Source organism: Cydia amplana, chromosome 7 (genome assembly GCF_948474715.1).
Source record: "Cydia amplana chromosome 7, ilCydAmpl1.1, whole genome shotgun sequence".
Taxonomy (NCBI): Eukaryota; Metazoa; Arthropoda; class Insecta; order Lepidoptera; family Tortricidae; genus Cydia; species Cydia amplana.
The window spans coordinates 13,450,680-13,466,889 of record NC_086075.1 but is presented as its reverse complement, the minus strand read 5'-3'; the positions used below and the strand labels follow the sequence as shown (position 1 = coordinate 13,466,889).

General features: G+C 37.7%; 2 protein-coding genes across 2 annotated transcripts; one reads left to right on the top strand and one right to left on the bottom strand.

The window, feature by feature from the left end:
* Positions 1-989: 989 nt before the first annotated feature.
* LOC134649489 (carbonic anhydrase 1-like) lies at positions 990-8,550 on the bottom strand. Its single transcript, XM_063504245.1, has 7 exons — positions 8,497-8,550; positions 7,631-7,852; positions 6,495-6,655; positions 5,442-5,528; positions 5,059-5,286; positions 2,471-2,550; positions 990-1,200 (listed from the first exon to the last, which is right to left on the bottom strand). The coding sequence occupies exons 1-7, from the start codon at positions 8,522-8,524 to the stop codon at positions 1,002-1,004; spliced, it is 1,005 nt and encodes a 334-aa protein (XP_063360315.1). The 5' UTR covers positions 8,525-8,550; the 3' UTR covers positions 990-1,001.
* Positions 8,551-10,259: 1,709 nt separating this feature from the next.
* Positions 10,260-12,460, top strand: LOC134649488 (MYCBP-associated protein-like). The gene is made up of 2 exons (XM_063504244.1): positions 10,260-10,790; positions 11,138-12,460. The coding sequence occupies exons 1-2, from the start codon at positions 10,291-10,293 to the stop codon at positions 12,384-12,386; spliced, it is 1,749 nt and encodes a 582-aa protein (XP_063360314.1). The 5' UTR covers positions 10,260-10,290; the 3' UTR covers positions 12,387-12,460.
* The last annotated feature ends 3,750 nt before the right edge of the window (positions 12,461-16,210 follow it).

The following is a 16,210-nucleotide window of genomic DNA, read 5'->3' as shown; positions in this document are numbered from 1 at the left end:
CAAGAGCATAACTCAATATTGAATCTACAAGTGACATGTATAGACATCTAAGTGTGCTAATAGGAACTTTGAATTTTAAGTGATAGAACTTACCTAATAAGACTCTAAGTTTTTCATAAATAAAATTAACATGATACGACCAGGATAGGTGCTCGTCTACTTTGATTCCAAGGTAAGTAATACATTCTACTTGTTGAATAGGTTCACAGTTACAGTTATAGTTGTTAAGGTGAAAGCAATGGAAAGTATGGGCATATAGTTTGGAAGGGATATTCTTAATTGGTAAGTACGGTGAATGAATTAGCAAGAACTTGGTTTTATTGGAGTTGAGAACTATTCCATTGTCGTGAGACCACTTAATGACCGAGTTAATGTCTTGCTGAACTAGACGGAAAGTGTCCTCAAGGTCAGTGCCCGCGCGCAAGGCGCATAGGTCGTCTGCGAACATGTGCGCTGAGCAATGCTGCAGCACACCGCACAAGCTGTTAACGTGCATCAAGTAGCAGACAGGACCACAGCCCGAACCTTGAGGCACCCCACACTCCACGGCGCACTCACGACTATAGGAGTTCCCGACCCTGACCTTGTAGGAGCGCGAGGCGAGATAGTCGCGGAACCATGTGTTCAGCGGCTCGCTCACTCCGCACTCGTGCATGGCCTTCAATAAGGTGTTCGATTCTAAAGTATAGGTAACGTTTTTAACGTTAAGTTTCTCTAAGAACTCACAATAATTGCTAGAAATTGATAATTTTAATTGCTAGAAATTTATAATTTTTTGACCAAATATAAATGTTATTCATGTTCCGCCCGTTTTTACTCGCTTAATGTTTGGTTAGATTTGCGAGTAGGTATACGTATTTTAATGTTTTCCATGTGTTTTCCTCTGCCGCGTCGCGCCGCCAACTGTGCAAGTAGGTAGTAGTAGGTATTACTTACATACTTACTGTTCTTACATAAAATATTATCATACTTATGACCGTGTGAATTAAGTTCTACGTATGTCACGCAGCAGTTTGCTTATTTTCTGCATTGTCCTGTTCACTTATCATTTCTGTTATCATATACTCATTTTGGGGCGGAAGCATCCACCACTTGGTTCTGTATTCCGATGAAAGTATCGAAATTGATCTCTCGGGGACTCTTGGGATGGGCAGCGTGGAATTGTAAAGGTTCCAATGAGGATTTATGCACCATATGTGTCTGGAAGGAAAGGAAATTTTAGTCGTCTAAAGTAACTTTGCACTTGTAGCGACTAAGTATGTGTTAGAAGTTGTACTGTACCTAAACGTTAAGTTTTCATATAAATTTTACGTTTATGACGGCACTCCGCACTCTGGTACTGAAACTTCTGTGCGGACTTAACATATTGCATCGTTCGTGCGGGGGCTCCGAGCTAATTTCTTACCTTCTGGCAGACTAAATCATGCCTTTTTTGTGCCATTACAGAACCATGCACAAAAAAAGCAAACATAATTTAGTCTGCCAGACGGTTAGATGCTGCTAGCTCGGAGCCTGAATGCTAGTCAGGACTGGTGTTTTAACTGATTCTAGAGCTCTTCGCGAATACTTGCTAACTTGTTAGACCTCTTTAATGTTTAATTTCTTTAATGAGTACCTACTGAGTTAGTACCTTCTAAGGTAAAAACAATGCCCTTTTGTGACACAACCGTGTTTAACTTAGTTGACTTCTCGGAGCATCTTATTCGTACTTATCTTACCTTATGTTAGAAAGTGCCTAATACCTATACGTGTGTTCCATTCTTTATTATACACAATTAACTTATTACTCGTACAATGAAATAAGGTCTATCAATGTTTAGTAAAGTGGAGTCCAGATTAGACAATTTTTCGCCAATGATCTGATGAAATTGTCCGATCGAATCAGGCCGTGCGGACGCAAACGCCAATTTGATTCCCCGATCAAATCAGCAGGTGCGGACACAAAAATGCTAATTTAGTACCTATGGAATGCAAATTGGTGATTAAATTGTGTACGTGTGGACGCTAGAAGAGATTGGCGCCAATTATTTTCCTGATCAAATCGGTCGATTTGCCCAGCTCGTCTTGATACGGCTTAAGTTTATTGCCATAATCATAGAGAAAAAAATACACAGAGTGCTCACTCCATACATCAGTTCAGACTATTAATTTCAGTGTCTACATCTAGCATCGAGTAGCGGAACTATCAGTACTGCTACTTGACAATAGATGTAGCACCGACCGGAAAGTCTTATCTCAACAGCATAAGACTTTCCGGTCGGTGGCGACATCTATTGTCAAGTAGCAGTACTGATAGTTCCGCTACTCGATGCTAGATGCTAATAGTCTTTTTGGTACTAAAACTGATGTATGGAGTGAGCACTCTATGTATTTTTTTCTCTATGCCATAATTCACTACCATCGATATTTCAATCACCTGTCAAAAGCCACGGCGGTGGGCGAATGGATGTCATCATCTGATATAAGAAACTGGCCACGTTCTTGCAGCGGTCTAAAGTTGCCGAGGTTGGGCTCGTCCCACGGGTTCCAAAGTTTACGGAACTCATTCATCTGAAACATGAGAAAGAATGTTCCGTACTTACATATTACTTGTTGTTTAAGTAAATAAAAATATCAGGGGAAATAAGGTGGGAAATTGCTGGAAGAAAGCGCTATTTATAACATCTTTAGTTAAATTGTCATTCTATGGAACTTGTTAACTTATGTAAATAAAGGTCACTAGTAAATTGACATTTAGAGACAATTTTAATATGGCGGTTTGTTTACATAGTTCCATAGAATGACACTTTAGGTATGGGTATAACTTAATAACGCAACTGATCAGTGATTACCTACATAGGTATATGTAAGTATCTGTATCAGCAAAAAGTAACGTAAGTGCTTTTAAATTAATTTTCAGCTGTACATCAAGTAAGTACGTTTATTACGTACATTGTTGGAGTTTCGTTCCTGCCGTTAGTCTTCACGAATTTACTTAAACTAACTAGCAGCACTTAGTGTTAGTTTATCTACTCTTAGTAGGTAGTTAAATTGGGTAACTGGCAACTGTTATTATTAGATTACACTTAGTTAAAGTTAGTATATTTAGAAACCCTAAGGGCTCATTTAGAACGCGGCGCGCGAACTCGTATACGATTTTAGTTACCTACATTGCGGACCATTGAGGTTACGTCAACTCAGCCGACCGATCAAATGACGCAATGTAATCAAACTCGCATGCGAGTTCTCGCACCGTCTAAATGAGCCCTAAATGTTCAAATGACTCGGGGACCGGTTTGTTTCGTTGACTTGGTTCAACGACTAAAGGCAAAATATGCTTTATAGTTTAAGAAAATTAACAAGATCAGGGGAAATAATTCATGTAGTTTTGTGAATTGGTACTGTTATACCTTGTAGAGTCCAGATGAATATACTAAAATTTCTTTATCTGCCTCTCTATCGCTCGAATATGCGAGAGCTGAGAGAGATACTGTTTTTCGGTTATTCGATGTTAAGGCTCCGTTAACGATTTTAGAGCCAAAATGTAAAATTGATAGATTTAGTCGTTGAAATTGTACTCCTTTTGTTACTTAATATCTAAATAACAAGTATTGGTTTCTATTGATGCGTCTTCTCATCTTGCCTTTTAATAATAAGGTCCCGAGCGTGCGTCACCGGCAATATATGACGAGCAGGGGCAGTTTTTAAAAATTCATCAAAAAATTATAGTTATAAATTATAAAAAATTATGTATAAGAACAGTTTCAGGAAATGTTGTAGATTGTTTAAGTATCAAAATTACGTTGAAATTAAGTCGATTTTCACGAAAAATGTTCACTTGTTATGAAGTAATTTCTGGTGAAAATTGATTTCGTCTAACTTTCATTTACTCTTGTTCAATATCATATAACAAAAATGTAGTCTGCATAAGTTGGAGTATAGGATATGTGTAATACATAATTACCATTTTTAGCAGTCCAAACTTTACGGAATTTACAAATAAGATCGACTAAATCAGTGCTTTACGCGCGTTTACCTAAACGTCCATCAGAAAAAAAATCATTACTAATTTAGTGAGTCAGTTTAAAAAAAAATGATCTATACAAATGCAAGATAAGAAGACGTGCTAATAGATACCAGTACTTGTTATTTCTATTACGTAACAGAAGGTGTACAATTTCATCGACTAAATCTATCAATTTTACATTTTTGCGCCTAAAATCGATACCGGCCTCTTAACGATAGACCCTCTGAGCCAGCTATCATTGGTATTTAGGTATTAGAGGTATTTATGTACCTACCTAATATAATAATGATAATAAATCGACTTTCGCCTCGTCTAATGATGTTCCATTTATTTAATGTTCGCTTTTACAATTCCGTAGAGTGCAGAAAACTTTAATTTAATTGAAATGGATCCCTCTTAACTTTTAAATGAGCGTTCTCGAAATTCCTAAAGGCACTTTTTCGAAGGAAACTTAAATGTCGCTAACATTCTGTCGCTAACTAAATAATCTTAAAAGAGCTGGAGTGAATATGAAACTATTTACAAGACTTAACTAGAGTTACACCAAGAAAAGTCTGCAGCGATTTTGATAGCCCACGCTGTGCAAGTGTTATTTATACTTCATAATTTCATAGAAGTTTGACGTTTAAAATAACACTTGCACTGCGTGGGCTATCAAAATTGCTGCAGACTTTTCTTGGTCTAACTCTACCTAACTACGTGGATTACCGTTTGGGTTAGGTCGTCTGTAAAGAGGTGTTAGCTGCTTTATAAACATTCATTACTATGTAACGTTTTATGAGCCTATGCTCGCCCACCGTTGGTGATCAAACTTAATTAACCTCCTGCTATCCAGTGACGTCATCCTTTTCCAGACAAATATACTAACTTTAGCACTAAATGTACAGACTCCAAACCGTTTGAAACCGTATGGGTTTTGATAAGGCTTAACTCACTATAAACTCACTCACTCAATGCAAAAAAATTCGTCGTATTTAAAATGACTCTCCTAGAGACCTCATAAGCATACTTCGCCCGGTTTTTCGAGGGCTAAAACGTACCCACGTACTTGCCTGATCAAAAGAAGCAAACATCGTCACCCTCGGCACCAGCCACCTGACGGTATAGCTGTCTCCCTTTACTGTAGCCAACCGACCCCAGTAAAGGAAGTAGTCTTCGTAAAACATTGGCATTAGGAGCGACATGGGGTAGGGCCCTATGCGGGTCGTGGTTTTGGGCGGTCGACAACGAGGGAACCCTTCAATTATACGCTCTAAGCGGACATCTGGGTTTACTCCATACTGAAAGAATATCGTAAAATTAATCTAAATATTTGTGCCGCTAGTAGAACCGGCTACGTTATGTTATAGCTTGTTTATTTCTTTATTTATTAGCTTGTTTACAGTTCACGTGCAAGAATCCAAATAAATGTACAATGTGACTATGTCATACGTACCTTTATCATATAGCAAACAACCACGACACCATCTTCGTGCTTCAATGCCTCTTCTTGTGTCATATATTCGGACCTGAAGTATGTTACCTGCAAAAAAAAATACAACCGATTATAAGAAACACCGTCACAATACAGGTAAAGGTATTCATATGACTGTACTCAGGAGGTACTTACGTCAAGTAGTGTTCGTTATTGTTTATGTTGGCTGATAGTGTGAGATAGTTCGATCTTTGTTCTAGCTGCTCGCACTGTGCCTAGGAAAAATTGCGGCAATGAACCTGACCAGCAAGATCCCGCATCCCGCTCTGATGAGTGGGAGCAGGAGGCTCCATATGTATGGAGTAATGTAGCATGATCAAACCTCCTGCTCCCACTCATCAGACCATCCATGCCATGACCATGTGGTCACTTTGGTCATTCAAATAAGTAGTCAAGTGGAAAGGTCACTAGCGAGCGATGGTGATAACAAATGAGAGGCAAGGAACATATAGTTGAGTCAAAAACTCGCTGCTAGCGCATACAAAGTGTGCTTTCTGTCACAATGCCAGCGTCTTTCGGAACGGCTTGACTCCTTGGCGCTGCGTAGAGATGTGGCCTCGCCCTGCATTTTCTATCGCATGTATAACGGGGAGTGCTCCGAGGAATTGTTCGGATAATCCCTGCCGCTTCTTTTCGCCATCGCCCTACGCGACAACATTACCATCTTCACCACTTAGATGGTTGGCAGTCCTCAACTGTGCGTTTCTCCAGAAACTTCCTGCCTCGCACAGCCAAACTGTGGAATGAACTGTCGCCTGCGGTATTTCCGGACCGATACGACCTTCAAACCTTCAAGAAAAGAGCGTACTCCCATCTTAAAGGCCGGCAACGCGCTTGCAACCCTTCTGGTGTTGCGGGTGTCGATGGGCGGCGGTAATCGCTTACCATCAGGTGATCCGTCTGCTCGTTTGCCTCCTCATAAAAAAGGAACACATACCTGCGGCGGGCGGCTTCGTGTCCCTTTTTTACTGGCTTCGCGAACTGAACTGCTTTTTTAACTCAACTTTAACTTACTTGCATCTCCCCCGGATACCGTCTCTTGTCGACCGTGTGCTCACTACCCTCCATCATGTCGGCTCCCCAGTGGAAGTGGACCTGCGATATCACGTGCTTGTCCCTGAAGCATCCACCTTCAAGGTATGGACGTTCTGTCATCCATTTTGCTCCTAATAATACTGTAAGCCATACAGTTATTGAAACACAAACGTATTAGTAAACATAGTTTCATCTTAAGAGCCAACAGGAGTGGTCATTTCTCCATACAAACGTACTCGACTGTTTCCTCCGTGGGTTTTGAAGCTAGAACAATGATTTTTTTCAACACAGATTAATATTGTCAATATCTGTGTCGGACCGTTTTGATTTTTTTGTTTTTTAAGGCGCTAGAGCCCTTCAAAAATGGCCAAAATGGCCTAATTTGACTATGCCGCAATGAGAGGCGTGGTATTCAAAACTGATATCAATTAGCCAAAAAAGCAAAACGGTCCGACACAGATAATTTTATAATCATTTAGATTTCCAAATTTGTTTACGATTGGTTAAGTTTTGGAGGAGGAAACAGTCGAGTACGAAACCTCGATTTTAGAGATTTTTACGCAGGATTTTTCGCCTTGTCCTTATCGCACTAGTTTCAGGAGCCGCTTCCGTTAGCGAGACGGGTATATTTACCTAAAATATTTAAATCTCAGCTCCTGTTGGCTCTTAACGCTTAGATTGCTTAGAGCTTGGTTGATATAGGATTTCCTTGTTTGAGTGATTTGAATGCAATGCAATTTGAATTATATTTGCTAGCTAATTTATATAGGTACCTATTTACGCAAAATAAAATTAATAGGTATCTTTTTATTTAGCCAAATATTGTATGTTCTCCAAAAAAGTCTTCAAATAATCGCCACTCCGAAAATATGTTTTCTCTCGCTTAAATCTAAATGTGTCCTTTAGTGGAGGCGGCGATTATTTTCGGGGAGTACTCATTCAACTGGCATTGAAATCCAGAGTACAAACCGTTGAAGAGGTGGGTTGCATTGATTCTACACATATACTACTTATGTTAAGTCTAGGTTTAAATAAAAAATCTGAACTAAAGAAATAGAAATAATATAGCTTACATGCTAAAAATAATCCTAAGAAGTAGTTACTTTAATTCTTACTTGTATAACCTGTGTTGGTCAACTTTATTTTGTGAGCATACACGTCATAGTTGTACCACTTTAGCTCCGGACATAAATATGTCATAGAACCCGTTAACGACACGTCTATAGGAGTCGGCATCTGCCCTTCAAACTGGGCCCAATGGTAGAGCCAGTCAATAGTGCCGAAGGGTGGTTCATACTTCTTATCGTCAACAGGAGGTTTAGTTTCCTCTTGCGGTTCTACAAAGAATTACTTATGTAAATTCAATCTTTAAATTGTCATGTACCAATTTACGGCTAGTCTATAAATGTGTTATTTGTAGTAGCATCAGAGCAAGACTACAATGCCAGAATTATGCTGAGTTCTATCCAGTTGGTTTTTTAGACTTATGTTCTAGTTTGTTTTTGTTGACCGGAGCGTTAGCGAAGGTCTCCGTTTTGACTTGGATGTCCGCATGTTTCTCCTCTACACAGGTCGAAATTCTTAACCAATTCCCGTGAAATTTTGTAACCAGATTATATGATTTTTTTTTGTCGATCCAGTTTTTGGAAAAATTTCAAAATGAGAAAATTTGCATAAAGGACTTAAGCGCCAAAAGTTCAGTCCGATGCAGAGAAAGGGTACCACCCCTGCATACAAACTTATATGCAGGGGTGGTACCTTCTCTCTGCAGCTGACTGTTCCTATGGCGCTTAAGACCATTGTGAGTTTACTGTGATAAGATAACGAACTCAACGAAGTAAATACAAGCTTAACGCGAGGTCTACAGCTCACAGAACCACTAGTTTATTCTGTATGACATCACAATTAAATGTTAGTACCTAATTAATGTCTAGATATTTCTTATTATTCTTATTCTATATTAATACCGAGTCATTTTTACCTGTTTGCTGTTGTTGTCCAATAGGCATGTTGATATCACTGATTCGTAAAACGACAATGAGATCTGGAAATGTATATGAAAGTACTCTTAAATTTTAAGGCTAAAATATAAATAAATAATTTGTTTCAAAAGTTTTGTTTACATTATTATAATTTGACGTTATTGACAGTTATTGAAAACGAAGCTACTAGGAATATTATATCTATGGTAATACCATACCATAGATATGGAATTTTTTATAGATCTTATATTCAAGGTATAGAGCAAAGAGTAGTATAGAGTCTGTTCGGAAAGAGAAGAGTCGTGGAATGTATTGGGCCCCATACATTCCACTCTCTCTCAAAGAGAATATAACCACGGTATAATCAGCATAAACCGCCAATACCATGCCGATACACTGATCAAATAATTTGTCATAGTTAGGGCATGCTCCCGGGAATTCCCGGTTCTTAATTTCCCGGGATTTCCCGGGAATTTTGTAGTGTCAAAAGAACCGGTACTGAACACCCGGAACCGGTACTTCCCGGTTCTCCCGGACCCGTGTTTAAATTACCTTTATATTGCTATTTTGTAGTAAGTAGTCATAATATATATGGCGTTATTCATAAACGGCTACTAACTTAATCAGTTGATGATCGTCGTTATGCCATAGAGAGGGACAAACGACGATTATCAGCTGATTAACTTAGCAGACGTTTATGAATAACGCCGATAGTATTTTAGCTAGGTGCATTAAGTAGCATTTAAATATGTTGGTTTGAAACGGAGGACACAAATAACCCGACGCGGATGACGGTCAATTGTAAAAAAAAAGCTATGTCGGCGAAGTCCGAATAATATTTCATATAGTCAGACCAAGCTAAGTTGGTAGCGATTTTGATAGCACAGACTGTGCAAGTGTTATTTTAAACGTCAAATTCTATAAATTTTGGCGTTTACTTTAGCAGCGACATAAGCGGTTGCTGAAGTAATAGCGGCTCGGCCACGATATTGAGCAACTTGCGACGGCGGCAGCGATAACCATAGGTTGGAGTGAGACACGGCGATTGGACCTTTCGTTCCCACCTATGGTTGTCGCTGCTGCCGCCGTCGCCAATCGCTCAATGTCGTGTCGGAACCGTAGGTGTTATACCGCCAATGAGAGTAAGCTTGCTTAAGCAGCCGACAGAAAGGTTGGGAGAGCTAGACCGCACCAATCACATGGATACTAAGACCGGCATAATTAATCGGGACGGTAGCTTGGGTCCAACTGGAGGATGTGAATGTAACGTTCTGGATTTTGTTGAAGTGTCTCTTAAAATTTGGTCAATATTTGTATTGAATGTGGATAATTTCTAGAGTCGCGGCGGATGATGTTTATAATATGGGTAGGAATGGTCAGTCTCCAAATGTAGTCATGGGTTAAATTAGTATTATACTGATTTCATTTATGGCATTCAATAATACTTATGAAATTTTAATTATTTATATAGAATTTATTCATTCATAAGGATTGTAATAGACTTAAAAAAACTAATTTCTTAAAAAATATATAATATCCTAAGAACCGGGAAGAACCGGGAATCCCGGTACCGGCCGTGCCCAGAACCGGGAAATGAAATTCTCGGTACCGGAACCGGTACTGCATGCCCTAGTCATAGTCAAACCTATACGTGGTAAGATTTATAATTAGAGAGTTTATATATGAATAAAAAGGTTCAATCATTTCGATATTTAAATTGTCAAAATTATACCAGCAATGTCAATATAAGCCGTTCTAAGTTAAATCTATAAATACATCAAAAACCTATTATTATGATACCCAATCAAAAGAAACATCCAAAAACATATCCGATTGACCCCGATAATGAATTATTGGTATGGGAAAAATGGATAACAATAAGAAAGGAAGAAACAAGTAAATTGTCCAAACAAACCCGGCGGCCGCCTGCCGATTTAGTTATGAACTTATACGAAAACGTCCGGCCGGATAGAGAAAGAAAACTCGCTCTTGAAGAAGCTAAAATACCACATAAAGTTGGAGTAAGAGACAGTTTGTGGGAGCAAGCACAAAGACTGAAACAAAGATGTTACTGCGAGCCAGTTTATGAAATCCAGAGAACACGAGCTGAAATGGGTCGTCCTCGAAAAATTGAGCACATTGACGTTCCTGCCCACATTAAAGCTACCGAACTGGGCTACGCCGGTGTACATCATCGGGTACAATGCGAACAGTTAGATCGTGAATATAATCAGTATAGAGAGAGGCGAGAAAAAGAATTGCAGAATAGTATTTTGAAAATAGATCCATTCAGGTAACTTTATTTTATACTTTCCTAATGTACGGTACGATAAGATACATATACGCACGGTGCCTAATTTGGCCAAAAATATGTGACACGTTCTTATGTGTCTAAAATAAGATCGTGTTAGAAATTTTTGCAGCCTTCGTTGTACATTTGATTGTAAGCATTTCATGGCTGCTTATGCTTTGCCACTATGTATTTGGAAACGTCATGGCATCAGTTATCACTTTATTAAACACCATTGTGGTGATTAAATTTAAAAAAATTAAATTAAATTATTAAATTAAATTTTAATTAAAATTAAATTAAAAATTAAAAAATTAATAAAGTTATAAGTATACATAATTTTGTTCCAGACCGGAAATGGGCAATTTAATGGTTAAAGGTATCAACCCACCGCCACCACCAAAAAAGAAACCAATATTACCTCATGTAACGGAAACTCTTGACAATAATCCTGCGTGTGATAATCTCCATGCGGTATACGCGTTAAGAGTAAACAATACAATTTTTCTTAAAGAAGCGCCCGAGCAGAACTTGACGGATTTAAAGCAAAAACAAAAGGAGCCATGGCACGAAAATTGTACTTCCTGGACATATTACTTTAATACCCCAGTAACCAGGGCTGGCAGAAGTAAATTATATCTACAAAATCTCGGCACTGTCACAATTAGATACTGCTGGAAAAAATTTAAAAAACCTATCCCCTTTATACCTGAAGACGAAGTCCAAATTTTCTTTTTTAATAAAAATGAAGATATACTGACACCTGGTCAAGAGAAATATGTGTTTTTCACGTTTGTATCTGAAAAACCTGGTATTTACAAAGAATATTGGGAATTAAGCTTATGCAACATTTGTTTCTTTGATACTATTACAGATAAACTTGTGATTAATTTACTAGCAGATTCTACAGAAGATTACATAACAACAAATATGGCAATTGTACAACTCAAATCGAAAATCGACATTAAGTCAATCCAATTTGATGCATTACAAATAATAAATGAGGCTATATCGAGGGCGGTAGCTGTTCAACCGGAAATATATCCATACAAGAATTATTTTCTAGAAGCTGAAATATTTATCATGAAGAATCCGGTTTGTTTCTATCACCAAACTGAGGTAGCCAAAATGAAAGATTATTATGCGGAAATGAAAGGAGATGAAGAATGGGATCTATCAATACGAAGTTGGAGAGAGCAGATGTTAAGAAAGGAATTCGACGAAAGAATGAAGTACTATGAATTACTACGGACATCGCATAGAGATTTCTTGAAACCATGGTATGAAGGCGACGACCTTCGGAAATCTAAATATCGTACAGTTATGCTGTTATTGGGTCAGTTAGCTGATGAATTTGATTCAGAGCACGATCGCATTTATAACCCCGCAGAAGAAGCGCGATCACAAGACACTAATACATATATGAGTGTTCCAAGCAGAGAATCACTCCACGCAGATAAACCAAACATTGATATGATGCGCAATTTATACTACATTAAAATGTTCGAGCATATAGGCGACACTATGGAGGCCTGTGCTGGTATTCTTAGTAGTTTAGATTTAGACAGGTGGATTGAATTCGATTTCTGTCGTACATAACGTATCGTAAAATAAAATGATGATTTTTAAAGAATGGAAATCGTTTTACGAATCGGGGCTTGTTTTGCGCAATGACATATTGGAGGATGGAGGGCTATCGATTTTTATAGATTTATTATATGCGTTTATTCCATCGTAGCGTTGATACTACTGAACAGTTTTTAATGATCGAACTGTAGAATGTAGGTATCATTTGATTTTATAGCACGCGTGAAGTTTAGATAACGCTTTTCAAAATACGTTAAATATTTTCTACACAAAAAAATACGATGAGTTTCTTGCGGTTACCTAGGATAAGCCCAAAGCATATTTACGAATATAGCTTAAGTTTGTATAGTTTCGTGCTCGTAAATAATGTGTGTGTGCTAATGAAAGATGAGTGGATTTTATTTTTCGTTCATTATGTTTTGTTTATTTCCTGTTTTATTTTATACGAAAAAAGGGGTTTCTTTGGCATTGGTCCAAGTATTCTAAATGATAGATAAAATAAATGAAAGCTAAACTCAGTTGGTGAGTGGACAATTCACAAGCTTTCACAAGACATTTGGACGAATGAAGTACGAGCGGTACATACTTATTCAATTATCGAAAAGGTTATGTTTACTTCTTCAATGTTGGCGTATCTCCAACTGCTGATGATCAAATTTGATTAGTGTTAAATTAAACGAGAACCGTCCCTTACTCTCGCAGTAAGTTATATTTACATCCGTTTTATGCGAGGGATTTGAGAGAATAAAATAATTAGGTTACTAAAGATAATATACGATGACCTCCAAGTTGTATATTATAAAAAGTATAAGTATGAACGTTTCCAGGACATTGTCAAACATGTGTTGAGTTAGCATAACATATTTATTTAGTGGGAATTCAAAACTAGGTACCTACCTACGAATAAGAAAAATAGGTACCTAATTACATAAATAATACAGCTTATCGTGGGGCTTAGTCAAAAAATGTCCTATAATATTTATTTATTTACACAGTTTTAATAGAGTACCTACGTACATCCATTCTCTAAAATATGAATATACGATACGATACGTAATATACAGTACATGTAGATATACAGTACGTATTAAAGGATTTATACGTAAGTAATCATAGTAGGTAATCATGATATTTCGAGTGTAGGTATATATTTTTGTATATTTATATCATGTATTTTTTTAGACTCTGCGGCACAAGCATCGGTCCAAATTATAAACTTAATTTTCGTTGAACATAAATGGGGGTGCAAACAAATCTGAAACTCTTAAGGTTTGTTTGTTTTGTGCTGAAAGCCACACTCTGTATAGTATTTCTCAAACCCATTAGTAGGGTGACAGGTGTCATCTTCATACATTTTATAACCAAAATCCAAATCTTATAGACACTTCGATCAACACGGAAGGGATGCGGCATTCGCACTATTTCGCCTCTGCCTAGGTACAAGATCAATTGATCTATTAGCGCGGGTAATAAAACTAGTTGCGCTCGGATTTTTAACTAGACCGAGTCCAGTCGCGCGAGTGAACACAGCAGCAGAAAAAATGCCTAATTGCACGGTTTTTTGTTGTAAAAAGAGGTCGGGGACATCAAATTTATAAAAACAAGGTGTTACATTTAATTTTCACATGTAATAATTTTTTTACATATCATACGTATAATTACATTTAAACACAATTATTATATTTTAGTCTCATGTAATTGTTGGATTTATCGATTTTGCTTGCCCAGTACAAATTGCGGATCGGTCGAGCGACAAATCCGACTTCTCATCTCTCAGAAAACAATAAAATTCTTTGACAAAAATGTGTTAGTGTGCGTGTTGTGACACGTGTGACTCGTCCGTACACAAAAACAGATCGAGATGTGCAAGATTTGTCTCTGTAGGGTGTCATTTTCTATGTATTTGTGTCGTCATTACAGATTGGATTTTGTATGTAAGTGTGTGAGAAGTGCGACTGTGTGCGTGCACCTTTCCCCCCGCAAAAAATGGCAGAAAGATTTGTACGGTAAGATATCGCTTGGGCCCCTCCCTTCCGACGTGTCGGAAGCCGATGTTGCTCGAAGTATAGACACAACACAAAACATGATACGAGTATATTATATAGCATTGGCTGTAATAATGCTATAAAATTACCTCTGAATAAATAAATATCAAATATTACGTACTTACTTGAGCCCTCGTAAAACTTACACGGCTTAAAAGGCCGCCAAGGTGTACTTAACAATTGCTTGTCAACTTTGCATTATTCAAATTCAAAAGCATCTGGTAACTTCAGTAATTTGTAAAGGAATACAAGGCGAGGGTTCATCTACCTCCGTTGAGTTTTCTAACTGCCAGTTCATTGTAAAATATATTCTGCTAAAACGTTGAGCCCTTTGCTATTTCACAATAGAATTTAAAAGTTCAATATCACTTAACTGTTTTCTTTTGAAATAACATACGCTGAACATTCATGAGTTATTATCTGTATACTGACCCCTGCCCTAGCCCTTTATATTTGGAGGCTTAGTTGCAAAGCTTAGCCGGAACGATTTACTTAATCAGACTAAACCCAGCTCCAAAATCAGGGACGTACGCGTCTAGTTTTATAAACACAGCATAGTAATATATTTATCGACCTACCCTAGGTGAACGGCCTCCAGTTAATTGTGGTTTAATTCTCTAGTAAAACAATACTTCATAGTCAACAAAATATATTGTATCATATTAAACTAGGCAAGTACAATCAGTTTAAAAACATCATACACAGTATGACGCTAACAGATGTGACTTTCTGATCATTTCTTCACAACATTAATGAAAGTTTCTACGTTATGTATTAGCATATGCGTCCAAATTTATGGGATGCGCGAAGGGAACTGACACTTATGATAAATAGTTTCCAACAATATTCATCATCCGTGTGGAATAATTGAGCTACGGTAACTGTCATGTTGAGCTGTTTTGCATTGAGATATTTCCGGCATAACGCAAGTGAAATTAACGAAATTAGAATTTAAAGGCATACTAATAGGAGTCAAAGTGAACGCTTTTGTGAAATGCCTTTCTTAATTAAATATTTTGTCTCAGTATAAGAGACATGAAGAATGTTTTCATCATATAATTCCTAGTTGTCCTCGCCTCATGTATGGCGGCGGTTACGTGGGGCGGGCGGCGACAAATGGGAATACACTAAAATTTAAGTTTATAGGTGTACTTTTAATTGATATTTTAATCACGCTTTTGTCACTTTTTGCGAAGTCCTATTTTTTGTTAATAATTTATTTAACCCTTCTGTTATTTTTGGCAACGTCTCTTTTACTGAAAAAAATGTACTTTTAATAAGGATCTTCTTCGTTTCATTATCTATTGATAAAGTTCTATTTTCTATGAAAGTCTAAGTGTAAGGCCTGAGTGGACGCTCGAAGCGGAGCATTCGGCGGGGCGTGCAGCGTGGCGTCGGGTTCACAACTCTCACAAGTAATTTGAGCAGCGTGTACTAAGGCCGCTCCAATACGCTTGCATTTGTTTAACATGCACGCCGCACGCCCCGCACCGCTGCACGCCCAGCTGGAGCGTCCACTCAGGCCTTACACATGAGAACGTATTGTTTGACTTTTGATCACTTGAGAACTTGATTTCGAATTATCATTATCTATCAATTGAAGCTGTAGGTACTCTCTTCTTCTTAAGAAGAAGTTGTAGGTATTATATAGAAATTTACAATAGTAAAACTCATCATGACTCAAACATTAATTGCCAAAACCTGTAATAACCTAATAACGCCAAAATTCTGATGAAAGTCAGGCTTTTCTTCAAGTTTAATACAGCTACTTAATTTACAGTTGTAGAATAA